The sequence below is a fragment of the Mycothermus thermophilus genome, assembly GCF_041956435.1.
Source record: "Mycothermus thermophilus strain CBS 625.91 unplaced genomic scaffold VTJ04scaffold_2, whole genome shotgun sequence".
Classification (NCBI taxonomy): domain Eukaryota; kingdom Fungi; phylum Ascomycota; class Sordariomycetes; order Sordariales; family Chaetomiaceae; genus Mycothermus; species Mycothermus thermophilus.
The window spans coordinates 2,682,672-2,706,760 of NW_027191428.1; the positions used below are offsets into that span (position 1 = coordinate 2,682,672).

Consider the following 24,089-nt stretch of genomic DNA (forward strand, 5'->3'; position numbering starts at 1 on the left):
TTTTTCCCTCTCCTCCCTCTCTTTCCCTATTAACTACCTAGTATTTCTCTCGTTCCTCCCCTCGACTCCTCTTGCTGGCCCAGATTTCTCCAACAGGAAGCCTGGCTCTCCTGCTCTCTTCCTTTGTTTTGCACCTAATTCCCTCGTTACCAGTCCCCCGTTTTCCCGTTGCAAGCTTAATCCCCCTAATTTTGCCCCCCTGGCGTGTTGGGTTCCTCCCTCTCTCGCCCTCGCTGCCCCTGTCATTGCCGCTCGTTATTAGCGGGCCTAACGTTATTTTTTCTTGGGTCTCTTCCGGTACTGTGCTTCTTTTCATACAGCCCGTAGCAGATCCCCGGGCATTACCAAGCGTCAGACGTTCCAGGTTGGTTGCTGCTGGTGTGTTCTGCAACCATCCTCCGTCCCGTCTGATCCCGTCTGCAGCTGCTGCGCGATCGGATCGATCCTCTCGTTTCCCCCCCTGGGCCAAGACGACACGACGACCACCTCAGACGGACTGACAGACCGAGGCGCCGACCGACACGAAGAGAGAAGGTGGAAGAGAGCGAGAGAGTGCGTGTCAGCGAAAGACGTCACTCGTTTCCCCTTTTCTTCCTCCTTGCGCCACGACAGCCACAAAGGCCGAAAGGATCTCCCGGCGACCACGACCAAGAACTACCACTTGGCCTCCACAACCTTCGACTGCTCCTGTCGCTCGTTGACGTCTTGTATTTGCCACAAATAATGCATCGGCACACACGGTAGTGGACGACGACCGCAGCAACCCACGAAACGAGCCTCCTCCACCTACCACTGCTCTCCGAGCACGCCAGATCTCCTAGCTTTCCGAAGCGTGGGAAAGCAAGAGCCATTACTGCCCAGCCTCTGCTCCGCCGGTCACCTCTCACCCCCCAGCGTTCCGTTGTCAACACGACTGGCTTCTCCTTTTCCTCTGAGCGTGGCATCGTTCTTTGTTCTCTACTTTTGAACAACCCTCAATGGCGGCCGTCGGCTCACCACCACCCGCCGAGCAGGCCTCTCCCAACGGCCAGCGCCGGAAGCCGGCTCCCCAAGTCCTCTCACCGGCCGAACACTATGACTGGGGAGAAAACGCAAAGCCTTTGCCCGGAGTTCCGGCCGCTTCCGACTCGCCACGACTACGCCAATCCCCCATATCCCCGGTCAGGGTCAACTTTCAACCGGATGAATGGCATCGCCCGTCCCTGGCCAATATCGAGACGCACATCCATCCCGGCCACGCCATCCCGGCCCATGTCCTTAACCGGGCCCTGCCTCAGTCACCTCAAGCCCCGACACCTCCGCCACATACACCAATACAATACGAGTCGGCTCCTTCACAAGCGTATCAGTCTTCAGACCCGGACCTCGTCCGCCAGCCGGGGGCTCCGAATGGTGTCCGGAGGCCGTATCCGCCCGAATCTGCTAGCATCACGAGCTACGACCTGGACAATCAGAGCATGAGTGACCAGTCTGGGAGGCAACTGGGGAATAGAAACAGCCGGGAGTCAGACACCACCGAGAGCACATCCCGGCAGCAAACGTCGATCGAGTCTTCAGCCACAACGAGCGCCAGCTCCGTGTCTGGAGTTCTCGATGTCTCGGATAACCAAGACAAGTCGGTAGATGCCACCGAGGGGTCGATCGTCGAGGACTCGGACGCACAGCCCGAGCCCGTGCAGCCGTTGCAGTACGCGTTCCTCCCGCGGCCCTCTAGCATGGTTGCGGGCGACCCCAAGGCTCAGTCTAATCCGAACCTTTCGGACGCCGGCAGTATCAATCGTCATCTCACGCCCACCAACACCCATAGGAGAAGCTCATTGCCACGTCCCCATTCGGCCTATTCTGCGTATTCCGACTACGCGCCCCGCGGTCGCTCCCCCTACCTTAGTGGCTCTCAAATACGCGCGCCCTCGGCACACTCCAGCAGGAGGTCGCCGGATGTACGACCGTCATCCTTCGTCGAGCTGCTCAACCAGCCGTATCCGCAGCCTGCCCCCGCCCCCATCACACTCGATAACTCACAGTTGCGTTCGGTCGTGGGCAACAATGCGTCGCTCCTCAGCACCGAAAAGACACTTGAAATGTACCGCCAAAATGTCAAGAAGACCAACGACTACTCGACCCTCTACTCGTTTGCTGTCTTCCTCATCGCCACTGCACAGGAGCAGGGCTTTGATCCCAGCGACCCCAAGCAGAAATCCCAACCCGGTTCCACATCACCGCACGACCTCGTCCGGGAGGCGCGCGCCATCCTGCAGAAGCTCTCCAACAACGGCTACCCGTTTGCGCAGTACTACCTTGCCGATGGCTACGCGTCAGGCCTGTTCAGCAAGGGCAAGGAGGACTACAACCAGGCGTTCCCGCTGTTCGTCCTCGCCGCCAAACACGGCCATGCCGAATCCGCGTACCGCACGGCGCTGTGCTATGAATTCGGCTGGGGCTGCCGCAAGGACCCCACCAAGGCCGTCCAGTACCTGCGCACCGCCGCTTCCAAGAGGCACCCGGGTGCCATGACAAGGCTTGGCAAGGCCTGCCTCTCGGGCGACTTGGGCGAGAAGCGCTATCGGGAAGGTATCAAGTGGCTGAAGCTGGCTGCTGAGGCGGCAGATACCATTTACAATGCCGCGCCGTATCACTTGGGTTGTCTGTACGAGACGGGCTACGGGGATGACATCTTCAAGGACGAGAGCTATGCGGCGGAGCTGTTCACCCAGGCCGCGGATCTGGGTCATCCCGAGGCCAATTATCGTATGGGTGACGCTTACGAGCACGGGAAGCTCAATTGCCCGAGGGATCCGGCATTGAGTGTGCATTTTTACACGGGTGCAGCGGAGCGAGGCCACGCCGCTGCCATGATGGGCCTGTGTGCGTGGTACTTGTTGGGCGCTGAACCGGTTTTAGAGAAGGACGAGGAGGAGGCGTACGAGTGGGCGAAGAGGTCTGCCGAGCTTGGTAAGTTTGCTTCACGAATAGGTTCCTCTATGTACTCATGGAATCACATTTTCTAACTCTATTGCTCTTAGGATATGTCAAGGCGCAATATACCGTCGGCTACTTCACGGAGATGGGCATAGGATGCCGCCGTGATATTCTGGAAGCCAACGTCTGGTACGTGAAAGCCGCCGATGCGGGTGACGAGCGCGCCAAGCAGCGGCTGGCCGTTATTCGCGCCGCGGTTAGCGGTGGCACGGATGTTGCCACGAGCAAGAATGGGAAGAAGAAGGGTGTCGCGGATGATGGGAAGGAGTGCATTGTGATGTGAGTGCGCGCCGAGGAGGAGGAGGAACTAAAAGAGATGGTTCTTGGTTATGGCGTGTGTGTTTGTTTGGGTTTCTGCTCCTGGGACAGGTGGTGTGTGGGAAAACTTCTTCAACCAGGATTGGCGGGCCTTGGGAACTCTCGACAAGCCGCAGGAAAGGCAGAAAGATCAAGCAACAAAGGAGAGAGAATATGTCAGCAGCAGCAACGGTTGGCAAGACACGGTGAGAAGAGAGGGTAGGTAGGGCATATTTTGGTTTGGGTACATGGTACATAATGGGTTTTAATTGGGCAACACAGCAGCCTTTTTCTTTTCCTTTTTTTCTTCCTCTATTGCAACACAAGACTCTACAAGCAGGAGCAGCAACAGCAGCAAGAGCAGCAGCGGGCAGAGGAGCATTCGCATTTTTGCATTGCATTTTCCTTTTTGATTCCATGCGGTTTGTTTATTTTTGTTCCTATTCCTACTGTCCAGCGGTTGAAGACGGAGGGAGCAAAGACTTGGCTGTTTTGGTTGCTGTTGTCTCAGTACATAGTTTCTTCTCTTTGCACCTTGGCTTCTTTTCACCTCAAGAGAGGTGCCTTAGTACCCTAACTCTAGTATCTAGAACTGAAGGAAAATAAATGGTGGGCCGGATGGCCTGGGTTTTTTCGGACATAAGTACTCGCGAGGTACGTACATACACGTCCGTGTCATTGTTTACGCAAAAGATCTAAGATATGGGGGAGGGTCTGGATGGTGGTGTATACAGAGACATGGACGAAATAGACATAACTGAGCGATTTTAGTCCGGATGGTGTTGTGGTTTGGATCTCTTTCGACCCCGTGAGTTCTGTCTGAACTGTATATTACCTGCTGAGTGCCTGTCTGGTGGTGGGCTGCCATCATGCCATGGACGGCCGAGGCAAGATGCCGACTCTCATGTAAGTTGTGGGGATCATTAAAGACCATCTCAATGACTTTCTTCCATAAGGTACGTACCCCAGTAGTTAAGCATACTGGACGCCCGTTTCTTATCGCTCTCAAGAGTTGAGCCCGGTGAGGACCGGACATGAATATTACGGAACGTGGGGGATTGAGTCTCGAGGGGATGGATATGCTGATGTTGGGCTGAGCGTCGAGCGTTGGGGAATTGTGATCGGCCAGGTACTCGCCAAGTGATCACCATCTCACCGAGGGTTTCGTTATTTGAATCGTGGGTGTGTATGTAGTGTATGTTTATAATATCGGTCTTGTTTTGGTTCATTAGGCCAGGAACATAGGTAAGGTAGTGGATTCGGTCTGATGTCCATAGCCAGTATGTTGAAAAGCAAAACGGGAGGAGCAGCTTGGGTTGAGTTTCTTTGATCTGGCGGCCTCTGTCCCGTCATGAGATGTCTCGTATGCTCTACCTTGTCTTCTGGTCCGATGATGTGCTGACATCAGGCTCTGGGGATGTTGTGACGAGGAGAGAGATCGGATACCCTATTCTGTTTCCCTGACCTGCTGGAACTAAGCATGAAGTGGCTGGTGGATGGAACAATTACAACTTTGCTTAAGTACTTTATACAAGTAGACCGACTCAAAGACAGATTAGGTATGTACAAGCCATATCCATCACACAGGAACGAGCAATCGATCAATGAATGAAAGGAACAAAAATGCTTCAAACACTCCAGCCGAGCCATGTCATGCTACTACCGCCGGACGTTTTGTTTTCCTTCCCTTCCCTGAAAACGAAAATCATAATTGAGTCAACCAGTCCCCGTCCGTTCCCCATCCAACGCCGCGCTCCTGCCAACCTCTCTCTATCCGGGACATACACACAACATTTTGCCAGGACAAGTCTAAACAAGAAAGAAACAATAAGAAGAAAAGAAGGGGAAAAACAACCAGCCTTTCTGTTCGGATCCCTTTTCCTCACACAGTCGACCTGGCAGCATTGATCATTGCTGCTCAGGGCGAGTTTAGACTCAGCCTCCACGTAGACACAAGACTTCACCTTCATGAGGTGGAACTGAGGTGTCATAACTCCCGCAACTTCTTGGTCGACCAGGCCGCCACAAGCGAGCTCAACGCCCCGAGGAACATGCATACCGCAATGGCGTTCGGGCCCGACGGGTCGGATGACGGAGCAGCATCAGCCCCATGCCCCCCACCACCGTGGCCAGCAAGTTCGGGGCTCTTGCCCGGCTCGAGGATGGCAAACACGACTCCGCTCATCATGGTACTAAGGAACTGGGGGACCGTGACGTAGATGTTCAAGATGCCGAAGTAGATACCGCTGAGCTCACCCGTCGAACCCACACCGTGGCCGCCCGCTCCGGCGGCTCCGACGGCCTCGAGGACACCACCGCCGCCGCCCTTTTCGAGGCGGGACAGCTCGATGCTGCTCTTCGGGCCACCTCCGGGCAACGCACCAGAGGCGGGGTCACCGCCGCTGAGCTTGTTGACCTCGACCCCGAGAAACGCCACGGGCGCCCACTGCGAGACGCACCAGGGGATGCCGCAAAACGCCACGATCCACGTGGCGAAGCGGAACGAGGTGGCAAAGGGCGTCGAGAACATGGCGATCGCAAACACGACGCTGCTCAACATCCACGCCGTCAGCAGGTCCGGCTTGTGCTTGTTGAGCGCCTCGACCAGCGGCGCGATGCTCGCGGGCGGGCGGTGCGTGTACGTCTCCTCCTCGACGGGGGCGCGGATCAGCGCGGGCAGGATCCAGGCGCTCAGGAACGACACGGTGGAGTAGACGGTCAGTGCCATGCTCCCGATGCGGCCCATCTCTCCCAGAGCGTCCTCGGAGCTGCGCGCGCTGGAGGGCACGTCGTAGCGGAAGTAGGTCTCGCCGACCCAGGTGCTGCTGTAGATGATGAAGGGGAACCAAGCGATCCAGGACCAAAAGACGGCGTTGCAGATGCCGCGGATGCGCGGGGGCAGCGTCAGCACGGTGGAGTAGATCTGCCGGGCCACCTTGAAGCGGCCTTGGTGCTGCGAGGCGCGGCGCGGATCTTGGCGGGCTTCGATGAGGATGCGCTCGGTCACGGCCCAGCAGGTGATGCAGGCCGTGAGGAGGATGCCCATGGCGGCGATCACGGTGAGTTGTTTGAACTGGGTGTCGCCGAAGCGGGGGCCGAAGAGCTGGACCAGGTCGATGGCGCCCATGGCGTAGCCAATGATGTGGCCTAGGGAGTTCATGCGACTTACTTTGGGGGAGTGTCAGGTTTGATGGCTTGGATCTCGTTCAAAAGACAAGTGAAGTGAGTACTTACACCACGCAGCGCCAATCTGCTGCTTCTGGATGGGCAGGGTGTCCACGACCAGACTTCTCGCGCAGGACATGACTGCGTTGATGGCAAAATCCACGCCGTAGAGAGCCAGAACGGCGAGCATGATGGTCAATGCCCTGGTAGAGTCGGGACCCAAACCCAACGACTCGACGATTTCTTTTGTAAACCCGAGAGTGAGGAGGCACAATGCCACGATGAGCGAGCCCAGGAGAATAATGGGCCGTCTCCTGCCCCATTTCGAAGTCGACTCGTCGGCGATGACTCCTATGATGGGCTGGACGATCAAGCCTGATATGGGACCGGCGACCCAGACGAGGGATGTTTGGCCCTTGGTGAGGCCGAGCGAGAGCAGGTACGGAGTACAATCTGGGCGGATTCGTCAGCATGGTCGCGGCGCCGGTTCGATAGTTAAACGGGTTGACATACAGGTCATCTCAACGCCCCAGGTGAAGCTGTTTGGAAGTCAGCGCATATGTCGTGGATACTATGCTCGTCTCGGACAGAGAGAGAGAGAGGTACGGACGTGATACCGACGGATACGCAGGTCAACAGGACCATGCGCATGGTCTCTGTACTGCCCTTCACACTGGGCTGCCCTGCCCATGTCGCCATGTTGTCTATGGGGATGTCGTCGTCGTCGGCGTGTTCAAGGGTAGTGGGCGCTGCTGGCCCTCTCGAGGTTTCGGGCCCCGGGAGGAGCTACGAGGGAAGCTCAGTAAACGAATCGGCCTGCCAGGTCGTGGACCGGGTCGGCTCGGCGATTAAGAAAAAGTTCGCATCGATCTGCCTGTGCGGTCGTGTTGGGCAGTTGTGAGGAGGAGGAAGAGGTGCTGTGCTGTGGCGTTGCGACAATGGCTTATCGGAGTCTCTCGTTTCTCTCTGCTGGCGACGGATTTGCGGCTGGACGGCGTCACGGTCGGCGAGCGAGGGACGGGGTAACGAGCGACGGAGGAATAAGTAAGAAAAAAGGTAATTAGGAAGAAAAATATAACAGGAATGAAAAGAAGAGCCCTAGACGTAGCAGTTGTATGGATCCGAGTTTTGCGACAAGACCAACAGCGAGAGCCCAGGTGTTATCATGTTTCTTGTGGGTCGTCGAGGTTGCGATGTCGTTTCGGCGGGCGGAATGGGCCCTGCCCAGCAGGAATAGGGGCTTGGCCACTCCCGTATTACCTAACCCGCTCGCCTTGGAGAACGATGCAGCCGCAGATGCAGCGTCTTGGCTGGGACCTATGACACATCGACCGACTGGGCAGAGACAAGCTGATATGGTACTCCGTATGGCTGCAGACGAGGGCTGTGCAGCGGCTCAGTGCCTGAACTTGGATTCGAGCTTGGAATCCACCTCTACCTCACCTACATCAGCTAGGAGGTCAGGTATTTTAGATACGCATATTTGGTGTCCTGCATTGTGTGTGCACCAGGACAACTAGTCGTATGACGTCGAAAACTGTGGAAAGAAGCTGGAAATCCTAGCTACCCACATGCCTGGTTGGAAAGCAAGCTCGAGGCCGCGGGACGGCCCGTCGTTTGTTCTCGCCTTGGATGGAAGCCTTCCTCGTTGGTGTGAGAGAGATGGCCTGGGGCGGTCGTGTCGTTGTCTCTTGCTGCTTGATTGCCCCTGTCGCAGCCCGCCAGAGTCAGGTAGGTGGCTCCACCGAAATCTGCCCCACCATGGCGGGACGCGGGGCCGGCGCTGTAGACTCCGATTCAGGACCTCCGGACTCAGGCTCCACAACAAAATTCAGGCCCCGATGACTCGGACCTGACCTTGTCATACCCGATACGTACACCTTGTAAGAGGAGAGTACTCCGAGCTTTATTCACAGGCGCCTTGCCTTTCGATCCAAACATTAGTACTAGAAGGTGGGTTTTCTGCTTCCTAGCCCTGACACCGAGCAGAGGACCTTCTTGAACAAAAAACAATCTAGTACCCCGCCATGGACCTCGCCCGCCCCGCATCGCGCAGTCCAGGGGAACCTCTGGATACTTTGCCATTTTTACATCTATATCAGGTACCTAGTCGCTGACATGACCCAACCGCCAACGCAGTCTGCCGTCTCCTTTGCGACAGTTTCCCTGCACCATACCATCCCCATATACCAAATCCGACGACCATTTGCCTGGACCTAGAATTCGAATAGCCCACCATGGATTTGGTCAACCAGTACGTCGTCTCCTCTTCCATACCTCGTCCTCCGGGATGCCGAGACCGAGACCTCCCGCCGCCATAGATCCCGCGCTGATTCCTCCTTCAAGCCTAGAAGGCCGCCTGCTCTTCGCCATTCCCAAGAGTTCGTCCCCCGCCGACCATAATGCCCAAACCACCACCCACTCCTGAATACGAGGGGGAGAGATGCTCAACCCTACCTATCTATGCTGACACCCGCCTCCCTCACTACCACGCAGAGGGCCGCCTCCTCCAGGCCACCCTAAACCTTCTTGAAGGCGCCGACATCCAATTCCGACGCGAGAACCGCCTCGACATCGCGCTCGTCAAGAACCTCCCCATCGCCCTTATCTTCCTGCCCGCCGCCGACATACCCACCTTCGTCGGAGAGGGCCGCGTCGACCTGGGCATCACCGGCTACGACCAGGTCCAGGAGCACGACTCGGGCGTCAAAGCCCTGGCCCGCGCCCGCCGCATGAGCAATGAATGGAACCCGACCCCGAGCAAGCCGCAGGGCTGCGAGACCGTCATGGATCTGGGCTTCGGCCAGTGCAAACTCCAGGTCCAGGTGCCTGCTAAGGGCGAGTACCGCGAGAGCAAGGACCTGATTGGCAAAAACATCTGCACCAGCTTCGTCCATTTGGCCCACGACTTCTTTGCCCGGTTGGAGATGGAGCAGGACGGCATCACCGACCCAGCGCAGGTGGAGGGCCGCAAGCTGCGCACCAAGATCATCGAGCTGAGCGGTAGCGTCGAGGCTGCATGCGCCTTGGGCGTTGCGGATGGCATTGTTGATCTTGTTGGTAAGTTAAAGATTCCCCCTTTCGAGCCAACCCCCGTTCCACAACTGCCGCTAATCTCCTTCCCTCCCTCTCAAAGAATCCGGCGAAACCATGCGCGCAGCCGGCCTCAAAGCCATTGACACGGTCCTCGAAACCAGCGCCATCCTCATCAAGTCCAAAGCCCCGAGCAACCCCGAGCTGGTCGACCTGATCGCCTCGCGCATCCGTGGCGTCATCACGGCCCAAAAGTTCGTCCTGTGCCAGTATAACGTCCCGCGCGACCGCCTGGCCGCCGCCACTGCCATCACGCCCGGCAAGCGCGCCCCGACCATCACCTCCCTCGACGAGGAGGGCTGGTGCGCCGTCAGCGCTATGGTTGAGAAGAAGAAGATCGCCAACACCATGGACGACCTCCAGAAAGTGGGCGCGGAGGATATCTTGGTTTTGGATATCCATAATACGAGGTGTAATTAATCTCAGAGAAGAGTTGGGTTAGGGAGTCGTGTGGGTACATACTTCGGAATAGAGAAAAATGAAACCAACAAAGATACTGCTGAAGGACAAAACCTGAACCTCATACAGATAGATCTATGTAAGAGGTAATGACCAAGTGAACGTGCTCACACAAGAGAGAAGTATTCCCTCTGCCCATTGACACCTACATAGCTACCTGACCTTAGATCCAGATCTTTCACACACCGACACAACCACCACCCCACCGAGACCTCATCATCACCTCCACACACACACACCCATACACACACATACATATCCACGGGCGTGTGGCTCAGTTGGTAGAGCGTTCGCTTAGCAATATCACACCACCCCAGCACCCGCTTCTGGTGCTTGTGCAGTGAGTGAGGGCATGCGAAAGGTCCTGGGTTCGATTCCCAGCTCGTCCAAAAAAAGCCCCTCGTTATGAGGCGTTATTTTTGCACTTTTTTCCTGGTGTTGTGGAGTGGTGGTCACGGTGGTGGTGGAGTTGTGGAGATGTTTCCGAGGGTTTGTTGGTGGGTTCACTTCAGTTAGGGGTTGGCACATGAACGAGGTCTGAGAGACCCAATCTGCAATTGACGGGACCAGATACACACAGGGTAGCATGGACAAAAGGGACTCTGTTCAATGGACACATATCGTTCGTATAATAAGCTATCTATATACCCACAAGACTTTAGTCGTAATCCCAATCCCACTTCCTCAAACCCCCCTTTCAGGTTTCAAGTCAAGAGCATCCATACTCCTCACATCGTAGGTCAGGCAAGGTAGCAGAAAAAAAGGGGTATGGGTATCGCATCAATCAACCTGACTTAGGCGGAATACATATACACAGACAGCACGGCCTTGTCAATCTTCTTTCTCTCTATTCATTCCTCTTGTCTTGTTTCTCCAAACTCCCATCTCAAACTCTCTCTGATACCATCATCACCCCAAAGTAAAAGGACAGAAAAGCACCACAAACCTCCAGAAAACCAGACAGATCGAAACACCGACGCCTCAACAAATAAAAAGCCGACACTGGGAGGAGAAGGAAACGGGGCAAAGAGCGTGTGTAACTCGTCCGAGGAGACAACCTCTTCATGGCCAAAAGGGCGAGGGAAGTAAGGAAGCGAAAAGATGAATCAACAAGAAAAGAAATATCTTGTTTGTCGGCGAAAGGAAATAAAAAGAAGTTGGCCGGACCCGCCGTGTGATTATCACACTCTCCTCCCACCCAACATCAATCACAGTCCCCTCTGGGCCAAACACAACCCAAATCACAAAATAAAACAAACCAAGGGAAGCAAGTCATTAATACACCGGCCTTCCAGCGCCCTCCTCCCACTTCTTATGCACCGCGCGGGGCTGGAAGTCCGCGTTCCCATCATCCGCGACGGCGCCGGGTTCGGCCTTGACATCCACACCCCACGAAACCCGCGGGGCGGCACTCCTCCTCCTCTTGACCCCATCTCCCGGGGTGGCCACAACCCGACTGGGTCCGATCCACTCCCACGCGCGACCAACCTCGCCGTTGCGGCCCTCGCGGTGGCCTGTGCGGACGTTGCTGTTCTGCTCCACGACGGCGCGAACGCGCGTCCAGATGCGCTCGCGCTCCTTGACGCTGTGGATGTTGCGGAGGATGTCGTCCCTCAGGTTCGGCAGGAAGAGGAAGGCGTCGTCGTCGCCGGTTTCGAAAGCGAGCTCCTTCTGCGTGGCGAGGCGTTCCAGGACCTCGTCGACCAGGCCGGGAACCTGGGCGGCAATCTCGCGGTTGCGGAGGAATCGGCGGCGAGCCTGGAGAAAGAGAAGAACGGACAAGATCACTCCACCAATGCTGAGTCGATGTCGCGCCAGTCCGAGCTTGACGGAGCGTCGGAGCGCACAGGCGTACGGAAGGCGAGCGAGAGACGTCGACGAGAGCCTGGGGGAGGCCGGAAAGCTTCCGGCACCGGAGGAGGGTCTATGGGGCGGAGGACGGGGCTGGTTAGTTTTCACGTTGGTCAATAACCGTGGATGTTGACGGAGGAATCGACGGGCAGAGTCAGAATCCCGGGATGAGCGCAGTAAGGAAACCACATACTCGTCACTAGGCTGCTCAGCCTGTTCCACTTCGACTTCCTCCCTAGACTTGACTTCGCCAATGGCGGCGGCCCAGAGCTCATCAAACTCATCGGCTCCCAGGCGCTTGTTGCGCTTCTTGCTGAGAATCTCCTTGAGTTCCTGTTCGTCCATGGAAGGGCTGCTGAGGGGCTCGCCCTCGGGCTCGAGCGGCTCGCCGCACTCGTACTTGGCACGGCGTTCGCGCAGCTCCTCGATCGCCCGGTCAGCCACGGCCTGGACGCGGCGGACCTTTTCGCCATCAGGCTCGCAGCTGGGAGGCAGGGGGATAAGACCGCCGAGCGAGAGGGGGTGAGGCTTCAGGATGAAATCGGGTTCGCAGCGCGCGGTGAAGTCTTCGTAGCAATAGGCGTGCGGAGGGCAGGGCTCGCACCGCACCTCCAGAGCGTTGGCAATCGCGTCGGGAACGGGAATGGAGTAGACATCGTAGATGTCGAACTTGGCGGCCAGTTCAATGGCCCACGGAGGAAGCTGAATGTGCGAGGGAATGAGCTGGGTCGGCTCCCGGCCCAGGCCGCAATACCCCACAGCAATCTTCTCCTGTCGATACCAGGCGCCATAGATGGCCAAGACAGTGGTGACGAGCACCAAGAAAGGCGTCCACAGACTGGAGCGGCGTTTGGTCGGTTGCGGGGCTCTGCGGGCCGCTGCAATCTCTGGATGCGCAGCCTCCTCCTGGTCAAGGGCCAGCTGCTCTTCGGGAGTGAACTCTTCGTCCGGCTCGATCTCTGGTTCAGGTTCCGGTTCTGGCTGGTGATGCCGCTCCGGAGTCCTACGCTGGGCAACGCGGCTGAGGGGCACCTCGTAGTCGCGAGAGAAAGAGATGGGCTGTTGTTCGTGCGCGTCGTGATACGGCGTGGAATGCGCATCATGGTAGGGCGTGACGTCCGTCCGCCGACGGATGGTCGAGGGCGGTTGCCTCAGGACTGACTCCAGGCCGGCGGTCTTGCGGCGGTTGGAAGGGGTCTTGGCGGCAGGTGTGAAGGGAGAGTTGGCTCCACTCTGGAAGGGATTCTCGTCCGAGAACACGTCGGCGGTTTCGGGGGTGCGCTTGAAGAAGCCATCATCGTCTGATGGGGGCTCCAGCTTCGGGATCGGGGTCATGCGCCGATTGGCCCGGGAAGAGAACGAGCCTTCGGTGTCGATCGCCGTGTCGGTGTCAGACGCGGCCAATTGGGCGCTGGCAGACCGCGAGGACCGCTTGCGCGGGCTCTCCCTGCGCGGCGGAGGCAGATGTTCGGGCTCTTCCGACTCGCGCTTCACCTTCGTCACCGTCTTCCGGGGGGACCGAGAGCGGCGCGTCGAGGGGGGTGGGGGCATGGGAGGAGCATCGTCGAAGGTGTCGGCGCTCGCGGTACTTTGAGAGTCGGCGTCGACAATGCCACGGCTGGTGCGCTTCGCGCGGGCGCGGGTGGCCAAGATCTTTTTGGATTGGGGAACGACTTGCTCGTTGAAGATGTCGATCAGCTGGGGCTTTTTGGCCTGCGAAGGGTACGGGATGTTGTGTGTGACGAGGATGGAGCGCAGGCGAGGGACGGTCAGCGACCAAGGGTCAAAGTCCTCCTGCAGGTAGTCGACGCTCTCCGTGTCCGACATGATGGCGATGTTGTAGATATGACGGTTTGGTGGTGTGGTATAGTATGCAGTCGAAGAGAAGGTCTCTGGCGAGCGGAAGCAGGGAGGAGGGAAGCAGCAAGGCAGCAAGCAAGCAAGCAAGCCGGCCGCTGGTGACGCCAGACTGAATGATAAGAAAAAGGCACGCGAGATGACAAGGTGCAGATGGTAAGTCTGGTCAGTGACTGGACCTGTCACTCGTCATCTGCGGCGCGCAGTTAAGAAAAAAAGTTGGCAGGAGCCAAAAAGTGACCTCGCTCGATCAAATCGATAAGGGCATGCAGGGAGGTTGGAAAGGGGAAGAAAAAGTTACGCGTGTCCTTGATGATGCAGCAGAGTTTGGCTTGTGCCTGCCTTCCTTGCTTGGCTTGGGCGCGGACAAAACAAACCGGGAAAAGAACACATGACGGAGAGTGGAGCTGCGGTTGCCCAGGTGGCAACGGTCGATTCGGGTGTCCAGCCACAGTGTGGCGAGTGCACTGTGCGCCACATTTGGTAGGCAACCGCCACATCCAACCCATCACCAACACCAACATGGTCAGCATATCAAGAAGGAAAGGTGCCGTCCTTAGAGACCCGCTGTGAGTGCAGGCCGGCATTTTGTATGTGAAATTTGATTCTGTCGACTACCACTCTTAACAGACGGTTCGCGTGCTGGCCATGTCTTGAGAACCTGCAAACGAAACCTCGGGAGAAGCTTCAACTCTTTCCGTATCTTTGAACTTTTGAGCAACCGGGCACCTCAGCTAACGTCCTCGAGAACTCGAGTGGGTAACATCCCCTTTCATTGCAGCTGGAAGTTTTTGATCATACGCATATCAAAGCTCCAGAATCATCAAGATCGTCGTCCTCTTATCATTCCCTTCAATCCCAAACTCTCCATACCTGATCGAAGTCCGCGCACCATCCTCCTTACGATATATCTCATCCTTTTACCTCGCTACTCATCATCCCCCTTATCAACACTTCCCACCTCCACAACCACAACCAGCACACCCACACTCCCCACCAGCCTTACACCCGCACCCGCACCCCTCCTTCTTCTGCTGTTGCTTCAACCGCCTCTCCTCCTCCTCCCTATCCTTCTCGATCGCCTCAAGAATCTCCGTCTCGGCAGCCTGCGCCGCAGCCGTGATGTCGTGCAGGTCCGGATCGACATCCGGTCCCGGGTCGACCTGGTGTTGAATCTTGCCGGCAGCGGGGGGCTGAGAGATGTGGGTTGGGTCCATGTGGGGGTCCATAGTGTCGTTGTGACGATGAGAAGAAAGGTTGATGTGATATCTATGGGTGGGTGTGATAAAGGTAGAACTGACGTCTAGTCTGACTGTTTTTGTGTGTACTCGTATGTTTGTCTGGTTTGTTTGATTGATATGTCCGAGGACAGCAGCACAGACACACACTTCAAAACCACAGAGATATATACTCCTCAGCTCGCAACTGATAGCGACAGGATTCGCTATGGTTTCCCATCCATGATAACAGCCCACTTTCAGAAGCCTGCTTACGGCTCGTGGCCTGACGTTTCCCAAAAGCCGAGGTGGTGTCAAGGAGACGACAATCAACCGGGAACTTCGCCACCTATGACGCAGCACTTTACCCTCTATCCAGGTCGTGTGTTTTCCCCACGGCAAAGCTGGCTTACTCCTGGGTCCTAATTATTTACAGCCTGAAAAGCACTGTACCTGAACCCGAGATTTGGGGGCCAGTTCGTAAGAATTGGACAGCCTCGTGGACAGCTAAATTTCCTCAGGACCGGGGCACTATTCTGCCAATTGAGATCGGGGGGGGGGGGGGAGGGGTTCATTTTACCTGGCGTCTCTCATGATCGTAACATGCAACGGTGTATCAACATTGGGACACCCACGGAACCTCAGATCGGCACTGATCTCATCGGCTCTCTTGCTGAGCAGCGGCTGTCAATGCCCATCATTAATTCCAGCTAGATCCAGCTAGATGCCATGATATATCTATGAACTAGAACATAGGTATCCAGAAAGGGCGCTGCCCTCACTGAATGATGTACTATATGCCAACTCTGAAACGAAGAGAATTATGTAGACCAAATCCAAAACCCTGACTGCCTGTTGGCTCGCGATGATTAGCATACCCAAAACGCCGTATGAAACTTTTCCCATCCCACACGCCCATCCATTCCCTCACACATCTCCTGATAGTATGCCCTTCGAGTCCTTGACTGGACCACCTCGGATCTATCACTCCGTCATCTTCACCTCCTCAACCTTCTTCTCCTGCTCTCCGACTTCTCTCATTTCCATCTCTTTCTCCTCCCCCTTCTTCTCTTCCCCGCCATTCTCCCCCATTTCCCGCCCCGCCTTAGCAACAGCCTCCAACTTCCTCTCCGCCTCCTCCGCCCTCTTATTCGCCGCCGCCACCTCCTTCTGCAGCTGCTTGATATACTCAATCGCCATCTCGACCGTGCTCGCCTTGCTAATCGGCACTCCCTTGCCCTCCTTCTTCCCCTCGCTCCCGGCATCCCCGCCGTCTTCTCCCCCGCTGCTATCTTTGGTCGGGGGTGCTTGTTGCCGCTGCGGCAACAACGACGCAATCTCTTGCAACGCCGAGTTGATACGGTTCCTCCGCCCCTGCTCTGCGATCTTGTGCGACGTTCTCTTGGACGTCAAATTTGCCGACAGCTCGCTGGGGAACGAAACTCCCGGGAGAGTGCTGCCCTCCAGGATCCGCTGGTAGTTGGACTTGCTGGCCAGCAGTTGTGAGGCCGCCTCTTCCATTTCGGGACCGCCTGGAAGGAGGGGCTTGATGTTGGGGGAGATCTTGGGCAGAAGCGCCGGGGAAATCGGGACGGAGCTGACACTGCCGCGTTTCTTGGAGCTGCTGATACCGGCGTTGCGGGGGAGGAGTTGGGGTGTCTTTTTCGAGGTGGCTGAAGGGTCCGCGGAACTCGAGCCGGGGAGCAGCTGGGGGCTTTTGGCTGGTGCCACGGTTGCTGTTATTGTTGAAGGCTTGGTGATCGAAGGCGATGGCAGAGGCGCCAGATAGGGTGTCTTGGAGGACGCTTTCTCTCGCGCGGGCTGCGTCGGGGTGGGGCAATTAGCGCCCTCGCTCAAGGTGTTAATCGACTCTGGGAGTTCAAGAGCTTCCATATGCTCTGTCTCAACCGCCTCCTGGCTACCAGGGCGACTTGCCCCAACCACGCGGGTACTTGGCGAGCTCAACTTCATCAGCGACGCGGGAGTGGCGGGGGATGCCAACCCGGGCGCGCGGGAGGCCTGCCGCGATGCGTTGGTACCGGCGCCAATCTGTGGAGCGATGAATGGAGATGGCTTCGCCGACCGGGGCTTAGGAATCGGCGGCGGGGGCATCTCGACGGCGGGCGCCGAGTCGCTCAGCGGCTCGGGAGACACCGAATCTTCGGTGTCAGTTGGTCCCGTTGTCGTGGATGATGAGGATGTCTGGATCATTGGCGTTGGGAGGAGCTGGGAATCCTGGTTCGCCTCGGCGGTCTCGATCAGCTCGCTCAGGGCTTGAGCATTCAGGCTGGGAGTCGTCGCGGTCCTCCGGCGTTGTGGCTTTGAGATGGGCGACTGCTTCACGCCGGACCGTACCCTCGCCTTGGCTACACTCTTGCGCAGTTTCTTGGTCAAATCAGCGGGCGTCGCGCTCGGGATGGATGATTCGGCGGCCGGGCCTAGGTCCATCTCCACAGGTGACGATGAGCTCGTGGGGCCGCGCAAGGGTTCAAATATGGAGAGGGAATCATTCTGGGAGTGCAGGGCCGGCGAGGTTAGTGGACTGAAGTACGCGGCCGAGGCAGCGAATGCTGACTCGGTCGAGAACTGTGTATCCAGCGGCGTAACGGCCGGAGACACAAGTGGCGTGAACGACATCTGCGCTAAAGTCAGCAACCAGCCTCCTCAACGGTGGATAACAAGCAAACCCTCTTACGTCTGACTGTTCTGATATCCTCTGGTACCCATAGTCCGCGCTATGATGTTGTTGGTGTTGTTGTTGACGCTGCTGCTTCTGTCGCTGCTCCGCGTTGTGCGACGGAGTCCCATAGAATTGGCCAGTTCCCGGTTGGAGTTCGAGACTCTGGGGCGTTGGGGGCACTATGGAACCCGTATTGCGGGCGAAGAAAGCGGTTTGTTGTTCCTCTAGCTGCCTCTGCTGGTGCTGCATCTTCTGCTGCTGAAGGAACTGGATCTGGGCGTCGAGGCTATTCATGAGAGCCTCGCTCGGAGTGGGAGGCGGCATCATAGCGGCGGGAAGGGCCTGGAATGGCGCAGAGGTTGTCATGGAAGGCATTTGTTGCTGCATGGAAGAGACGGCAGGCGAGAGGAGTATTGGTGTATCTGTGCCGGTCATGGAGACATCCAGCTGGTTTGCGGAGTGAGGCTGGAGAATATGGGAGCCGGCTGGTTGCTGGAAGCCATGGAAGTGGTAGTCGAGGGTCTGTCCGAGGTTGTCCATGGTATTCATGTCGAGGAATTGTTGGAAGCCATCATCGGTCGAGGTGGACATTGAGCTGTCGGTGACAGCCCATCCTGAAGAGTCCATGTCACACCAGACGGTGGAGGCTGGCGCAGCGCAAACAGATGCCGGAGGTGATCCCAGTGAGTACACCAAAACCTCCCTGGGCAAGCTTTCGAAACGCTCGGCGCGAGAAGCTGAAGATTCTCAGGATCCGTGGGCGTAGGTAGTGCGCAATTCGAGGTCAGGTCAGGTACAGAATCGAATGCCGTCTTTATCTCGTAACAGTCCCGTGAAGTGTCAGATGTTCGCGCGCCAGCCCGGATTCGGAGGTACTGTACCGGGGGCTCGGGGCAACGGATTTGGCGTGAATTTTGCGAGCCACAAAACCGCCAAAAGTCCTGTCGTCGCGGAGAAAGTTGATGGTGATGCGATGGCAAAGCGTCGTCGTCGTCAACAAAACTTGAGTACTCGTTCCGACTAGCGACGACGCTCCACTGCCAGGAACCCGCGGGATTGAAGGTGGGCGGCCGCAGCAGATATTGAATGAGTCGGGATCTGGGCAAAACGGATCCCTGGCCGAGTCACAGTGGCCGAGAACGAGGCTAAACCCCGGGTTTTTTCCTTGGCGATGGTTTTTCTACTGAGTGCTCGGTACTACATACAGTTACGAGTTACCCCCGCCAACAGGGACCGCCGCTTCCTTCTGCCGGGCTGTGTTTCCAGCTCCATCGCCCCACGCGGGACCTGCTGTAAGTTTCTGTGAGTTCCATCAAAGGTGGGATTCCATCCACACACACATTCAGCACTTTGTGTTCACAAATGCAATTGATGCGGGAGACAGTCTCGACTTCGCCGGTTCCATCCGTCAAAGTCCAGGTCATGGCCCCCGTTCCCAGCCCCGCCCAACCAACAACACTTCCCCGCAAAAACACCATGCCTCCGCGCTGGATGTCTGTACAGGTGCACATGTACATACATACAGCGGGTACAGAAGCTTGATCGAATGGCGGTAGAGGTACCACCTGCAAAACCGAGTTGTGCATCTGACTTCCGTCCATTGCTACCGAGTAGCACTTAGTGGTCACAGATCCCGAGGAGCCGCCCATGTCGGCCATCTCGGATTGCCATGCATGGTTCAGGACGACCACCAATGTTCGACGACAAATCGAAACCCCACGGACAGTGGGGGTCACCGGGCTTCTGAGGGTTACTGCGAAGTACATCTCCGGCTCAAATACCCAGAGAGCTTTTGAGGAGGCACGACCGATTGGACTTAAGAATAGGGTATATACACCTGTCTTTATTGCAAGCAATCCGTGCGCCAGAGGCCCTTGGTATAGTATACGAGTACATCACCACCACTGCCACCAACAGACGCCCAACTGCTGCCGCGGGACATGTACATACAAGATTTGCTTCCTTCCCCTTTCCCATTTTCCCATCCCTCCGTCCATCATACTCATCACAAAAATACGCACCGGGCCAGCCCGCAAAAGCTGGCAGGTTAAAAATTAACTTCCTCCCCTTCTTCCACCAAAGAGTCAACAACAACAGCAACGACAACAACAGCCGACAACTAAAAAGAACGAAGCCAGGGAGGTATGTGACTGAGCCCGCGTCTCCAGTTGGGGGAATGCGAAGAGAAACAAACAAGAAAGATATACACAGAGGGGATATATATAAAACGATGGCAGGCCAGACGCCAGCAAATGATGAAAAATGAGAGAGCAGACAATGAGGGAAAAAAACGAGATGCTTGCTCGAGGTGGTATATGGAACAGAACCCCAGTTAAAAAAGACGGGAAAAGAAGCCCTCCTCCTCCTCTCCTCCACTAATTACCGCCTAAGTTGAGCCAGCTCATATCATCTCGCACCGTCTTCTGCTGATCTTGTTGCCTGAACGAGGGTACTCCGGGTCCCGGAGTAAACCTGTTGTTGTACCCTTGCGAGGCGGGCGGAGCCAGCGGCGTCGAGTATGCGTCCGAGAAGGGGTTGTTGTTCATGTTGTTCATATTAGTCCTGCCCGTGCCGCCGGAGCTGTTGCTCCCGGCCCCGTAGAAGTTGCTGCCGCCGCCGTTATTCATGGCCGTCGGATCCCACGCATCCGCCACCGACTCCGGGATGCCGCTCGAGTAGGCCGATGCCGACATGTCGCTGATCGCGCTGACCGGGCGGAGGTGTTGGTTATTACTCGAGCCCTCGATGCTCCCGCTCATCTCCTCCTTCAGTTTGCTCCCGTACACAGCAATGGTCGGGCTTTGCGCGTTCACCCGGCTGAACGACAGCCTCGGCTCATCCTCCCTGCCAATGGAGGGAGGTTGCTGCGGGACCGGCTGCCGGGCGGGGAAAAGGGGCGGCACGGTCGCGCTGTCCTGCGTCATGCGACGCGAGCCGCTGTAGTGCGAGCTGCCCTCGGACACCAGAGTCCCCGGACGAGAGTTCGCCGCGCCGTTGTTGTTGTTGCTGCTGCGGCGGTTGTTGCCAAAGCCGAGGAGGTTGAGCGCCGACCCGCCCGACCAGTACCGGTTCCAGCCCGAGCTGCGGCGGGCCGTACTTTGGCCGTCGGCACCGCCAGTGGTGAGGTTGCGTGGCCTGAGCGTCGCGCTGTTTGTGGTCACTATGGACGAGCCCTTGTCAATGCGAGTACCGGGGTGAGGGTCGAATGCAGGGACGGCCATCGGAGAGGTGGTGCCCTGCGGGATGGGTTTGCTGATGGTCGACTTGAAGGCCTTGAAGGTGCTGTCGGAGGAGTCGCGGCGGCTTTCGCTGCTGGGCTTGCGGGAGTTGGAGGATTTGTTCAGACCGTTCTGGCGGCCCATGAGAATGGCCATGGAGGAGAACGAGCTCTGAGAGCCCGAAGCCTGGTGCTTGCGGAACATGCCGGCGCCCTTATTCTGCCCGAATGCGACGCTGTCCTTCTCATTCGAGGACGAGCCGCTCGGTCGCCGAATGTGACCGGCTTCGAGATTAGCTTGCCGCCTCCTCCTCCTCCGCCGGAGGCAGATGTACGCAAGCAACAACAAAATTGCCAACCCGGCGACGCCTCCCAAAATGGCTCCCAGGACCTTGTCCGGGGTTGGCTTACCGCCGCTCGGGTCTGAGATAGTCGCCGCCTCGTTGGGCGTCTCTGTCGCAACCGAGTTCGTTGTCGTCGCCGAGACGCTTGCCGATGTCGTGGTAGTCGGTCGTGCGGTAGATGAAGTAGCCGCCGAGGTCGTTGTCGTCGTCGTTTCGTTGTCCGAAAGGATTTTGACCTGGGAAAAGGTCGACTCGGCGTTTTCCCAGCAGTTCTGCCTCGCGTTAAACAAGCACAAAACGTGGTCCGAGTCGCCGTTGCCACCCGCAATGACCACCATGTTGTCGGGGCTCTGGGCGAGCGCGTAATTCGATCTCGTGTCCGTGGGCGCCAAGGTCGAGTTGTACGCAGGCCAGGTCGACAGCGTCAGGGGATCCGAGGCCTTGTCGTGTCTCTTCTTCCGCCGCAGCGACCGCTTGCGAAAAGGCATCGCGTCGACCACGGGCTGCCCGGGGCCGTTAAACAAGATGGTCCGCTTCACCGAGTTTGGTGACTCGGTCATGTCGAAGGTGAGGAGGTTTTTGGAGCCGTCGTCGCCCGTGATGAGGACAGCCTGGATCGCCGATGTGTCTTTGGGCAACGGCACGCCAAGGGTTGCCCCCGAGTCCACCCACCTCCGCTCGAAGGCGTTAAAGAGCATCACCTGCCGGTTATCCACGCTCCCGCCGATCAGAACAGCCTCATGGGCCGACCAGGGGAGCAAGATGGGCTTGTACAGCGGCGGCGCGATCGATTCGTATGCCTCGACGAGGTAAGGGGCAGAAGCGCCGATAGTAAATGTCTGCGTCGACAAACCCTCGGTGCCATCCTGGCGGCCAGCGTAGATGAGGATCGCGTCCGTCGCGTTGATGTAAACGGCCGCGTGCCCTACCCGCTGGTGAGTGACGGGCGAGGCCAACTGGATCGACTCCCAGGTCCGTGTCTCGTATGAGAATTTTTGCAGGCCGTGATACCCCTCGGTGTCGCTCTTCCCGCCAACCACAAAAAATGCCGATGTTGATGGTGTCCCCGTATTCGCCCCTACGCACACGCCTCCCGTCACCCGTTCACCCTGCGGCAACTCCTCCCATTTCGCCCCCGGTTCTAGTCGCAGCGCCTGGAATGCATCGGCCGTGTATGTGTAGAGCGTGTTGTTGAAAATGACCGAGCAGGCGTTGTTCAACGCCGTTTTGGGCTGAGGAAGCATCGTGGTTCTGTTGTTGAATTCCACGCGCCGGTGGATGCTGTTGAACCGACTCGTGGAATCTGTTCCTCCAATTCTGAGGATATTCCCGCCTCGAAATAGCCGCAGTCAGGTCCTCGTCAGCAACACATGATCAAGCGATTGAGGAAGCAGGCAGTTAAAAACTGAATCGTCCCCGACGATGGTGCTAAGATGATGACCTCGAAGCCGCCGTTCGTTGTCGGCTTCGTCGGTCAGATTAGGTGTGGATTGTCAAGAGAAAGAGAAAGTCAAGTCGGATGTGAGTGAAAGTTGGAGGACCGGCTCCTGCGGGTGGGAAGGAGAGAGAAGTGATCGACAGAAGGATTTCGTGGTTGTTTCCGAAAGAACAAAACGGCTGAGAACGCCCAGCGGTCGATCGTAGGGAGGACACCGAAAGGGCGAAGAAACAAGTCGCGTGTGGAAGCCACCTGGAGGGCTTGGTGTCTGAGAATTTGGGGGCAGAGGGGGGGGTAACGTGGATCAGAAGGGCCCTCGGCCACCAGCGTTTGATGAAAACACGCGATGCTCCCACGGCCCCTGGGATTCAAAAGGGGCTCTGTCTCTTCGGACGGTGACAAATCGAGCCCACCTAGGTGTGGCTGAAGTAGAAACGAGCAAAGTTTGTCAGACTTGTTGTGCCGGACAAGTCTTTTTTTTTCAGAAACGTCGATCAGAAAAAGAGTCGAAGAAGAAGGTCTCGTGGGAAGTTGAAGGTAGCCCGGACGAGACGCGGTCACGAAACAACAAACACAGGCTCTCTCAAGCACCCGCCTCCGTTCATCAAAAGGAGGGAAGAAGGACGGACGGGAGGGAGGTCGGGAGGATTGGAGCAGATCCCACGAACGGCGACCCGAACAGAGTGCCAATCGTCAAGCAGCAGACCTCCGCCAGGAGAAACGGGGAAATGAGGGAAACGGGGTCGGAGGAGGTCTGAGCATGGGATAGGGTGGTAACGTCTGGGAGCTGGATGGGGGTTTTGGTCGAATCAGGAATGCCAATGGCGCTGCATGCAAGGGGTCCCGGCCGCGCAGATTGGTACCTTGATCATGCCGGTTCGGGTTGCCGTCGACGTGCTCGTCCAATGATGGAGGACGACGAACTGCAGTACGACGGGCTGCGCAGAGCATGCCACTGCCCAGCAGAAGGCCTGCTTCTCCCGGCGAGCTGAGCAGTGTTCACCGAAGAAAAAGGGGACAAAAAAGCTGAGGGAGACTTTGTGGGGAGGACATCGTACTCCTCCTCCGTCGTATTATCCGTTGCTGTTGTTGGTGATGCCCTTCAACGTTGCTTCTGGAAGTCTGGCCGGCCCGAAAACTGAGATACTTCTTCCCAGAGAGAAATGAATGGATTCCTTTGCTCCCGTCCGGCGGAACCGAATCCGACAACGGCATAACCACGGATGGGCTTGGGATCCATCAAGCAGCATTGCATGGGAATCACCGATACCTAGGTATGGAGTACTATGAGGATGAGCCGCTGGAGGCCCAAGGGATTGGGTTCATGGCGGTGTCGAGCACCGATGAGAGGTGGGAAGAAAAATGACAGTTAGCAGGTATGGCCTTGTGACGGCCATCCAAGCGCATCGCTCAGCCGTTCGTCACAGCAAAACGCACCGTTGATCTTGTCCCTCCAGAGCTGCGAGCGCGCGCGAACGGGTGGATGGATGGC

General features: G+C 57.2%; 10 protein-coding genes and 1 non-coding gene across 11 annotated transcripts; 5 read left to right on the forward strand and 6 right to left on the reverse strand.

The window, feature by feature from the left end:
• Positions 1 to 977: 977 nt before the first annotated feature.
• Positions 978 to 3,262, forward strand: VTJ04DRAFT_3137 (uncharacterized protein; the record flags this gene model as incomplete). Its single annotated transcript, XM_069361004.1, has 2 exons — positions 978 to 2,952; positions 3,024 to 3,262. The coding sequence occupies 2 exons, from the start codon at positions 978 to 980 to the stop codon at positions 3,260 to 3,262; spliced, it is 2,214 nt and encodes a 737-aa protein (XP_069221658.1).
• Positions 3,263 to 3,295: 33 nt separating this feature from the next.
• Positions 3,296 to 3,499, forward strand: VTJ04DRAFT_3138 (uncharacterized protein; the record flags this gene model as incomplete). Its single annotated transcript, XM_069361005.1, has 1 exon — positions 3,296 to 3,499. One exon carries the CDS (start codon positions 3,296 to 3,298, stop codon positions 3,497 to 3,499), a length of 204 nt encoding a protein of 67 aa, XP_069221659.1.
• Positions 3,500 to 3,534: 35 nt separating this feature from the next.
• VTJ04DRAFT_3139 (uncharacterized protein) lies at positions 3,535 to 3,882 on the forward strand (the record flags this gene model as incomplete). The annotated part of the gene is made up of 1 exon (XM_069361006.1): positions 3,535 to 3,882. One exon carries the CDS (start codon positions 3,535 to 3,537, stop codon positions 3,880 to 3,882), a length of 348 nt encoding a protein of 115 aa, XP_069221660.1.
• A 1,381-nt stretch (positions 3,883 to 5,263) lies between these two features.
• On the reverse strand, positions 5,264 to 7,140 carry VTJ04DRAFT_3140 (uncharacterized protein; the record flags this gene model as incomplete). The annotated part of the gene is made up of 4 exons (XM_069361008.1): positions 5,264 to 6,444; positions 6,511 to 6,894; positions 6,955 to 6,980; positions 7,052 to 7,140. 4 exons carry the CDS (start codon positions 7,138 to 7,140, stop codon positions 5,264 to 5,266), a joined length of 1,680 nt encoding a protein of 559 aa, XP_069221661.1.
• Positions 7,141 to 7,227: 87 nt separating this feature from the next.
• Positions 7,228 to 8,204, reverse strand: VTJ04DRAFT_3141 (uncharacterized protein; the record flags this gene model as incomplete). Its single annotated transcript, XM_069361009.1, has 2 exons — positions 7,228 to 7,539; positions 8,202 to 8,204. 2 exons carry the CDS (start codon positions 8,202 to 8,204, stop codon positions 7,228 to 7,230), a joined length of 315 nt encoding a protein of 104 aa, XP_069221662.1.
• A 474-nt stretch (positions 8,205 to 8,678) lies between these two features.
• On the forward strand, positions 8,679 to 9,954 carry VTJ04DRAFT_3142 (uncharacterized protein; the record flags this gene model as incomplete). The annotated part of the gene is made up of 4 exons (XM_069361010.1): positions 8,679 to 8,695; positions 8,788 to 8,822; positions 8,938 to 9,501; positions 9,578 to 9,954. The coding sequence occupies 4 exons, from the start codon at positions 8,679 to 8,681 to the stop codon at positions 9,952 to 9,954; spliced, it is 993 nt and encodes a 330-aa protein (XP_069221663.1).
• Positions 9,955 to 10,256: 302 nt separating this feature from the next.
• On the forward strand, positions 10,257 to 10,382 carry VTJ04DRAFT_t27. The gene has a single exon. It is a non-coding gene; the product is annotated as a tRNA-Ala (tRNA).
• An 886-nt stretch (positions 10,383 to 11,268) lies between these two features.
• VTJ04DRAFT_3143 (uncharacterized protein) lies at positions 11,269 to 13,671 on the reverse strand (the record flags this gene model as incomplete). Its single annotated transcript, XM_069361011.1, has 2 exons — positions 11,269 to 11,917; positions 12,038 to 13,671. The coding sequence occupies 2 exons, from the start codon at positions 13,669 to 13,671 to the stop codon at positions 11,269 to 11,271; spliced, it is 2,283 nt and encodes a 760-aa protein (XP_069221664.1).
• Positions 13,672 to 14,324: 653 nt separating this feature from the next.
• VTJ04DRAFT_3144 (uncharacterized protein) lies at positions 14,325 to 14,930 on the reverse strand (the record flags this gene model as incomplete). Its single annotated transcript, XM_069361012.1, has 2 exons — positions 14,325 to 14,362; positions 14,708 to 14,930. The coding sequence occupies 2 exons, from the start codon at positions 14,928 to 14,930 to the stop codon at positions 14,325 to 14,327; spliced, it is 261 nt and encodes an 86-aa protein (XP_069221665.1).
• A 972-nt stretch (positions 14,931 to 15,902) lies between these two features.
• VTJ04DRAFT_3145 (uncharacterized protein) lies at positions 15,903 to 18,189 on the reverse strand (the record flags this gene model as incomplete). The annotated part of the gene is made up of 2 exons (XM_069361013.1): positions 15,903 to 17,555; positions 17,614 to 18,189. The coding sequence occupies 2 exons, from the start codon at positions 18,187 to 18,189 to the stop codon at positions 15,903 to 15,905; spliced, it is 2,229 nt and encodes a 742-aa protein (XP_069221666.1).
• A 1,784-nt stretch (positions 18,190 to 19,973) lies between these two features.
• VTJ04DRAFT_3146 (uncharacterized protein) lies at positions 19,974 to 22,403 on the reverse strand (the record flags this gene model as incomplete). The annotated part of the gene is made up of 1 exon (XM_069361014.1): positions 19,974 to 22,403. One exon carries the CDS (start codon positions 22,401 to 22,403, stop codon positions 19,974 to 19,976), a length of 2,430 nt encoding a protein of 809 aa, XP_069221667.1.
• Between the last annotated feature and the right edge of the window lie 1,686 nt (positions 22,404 to 24,089).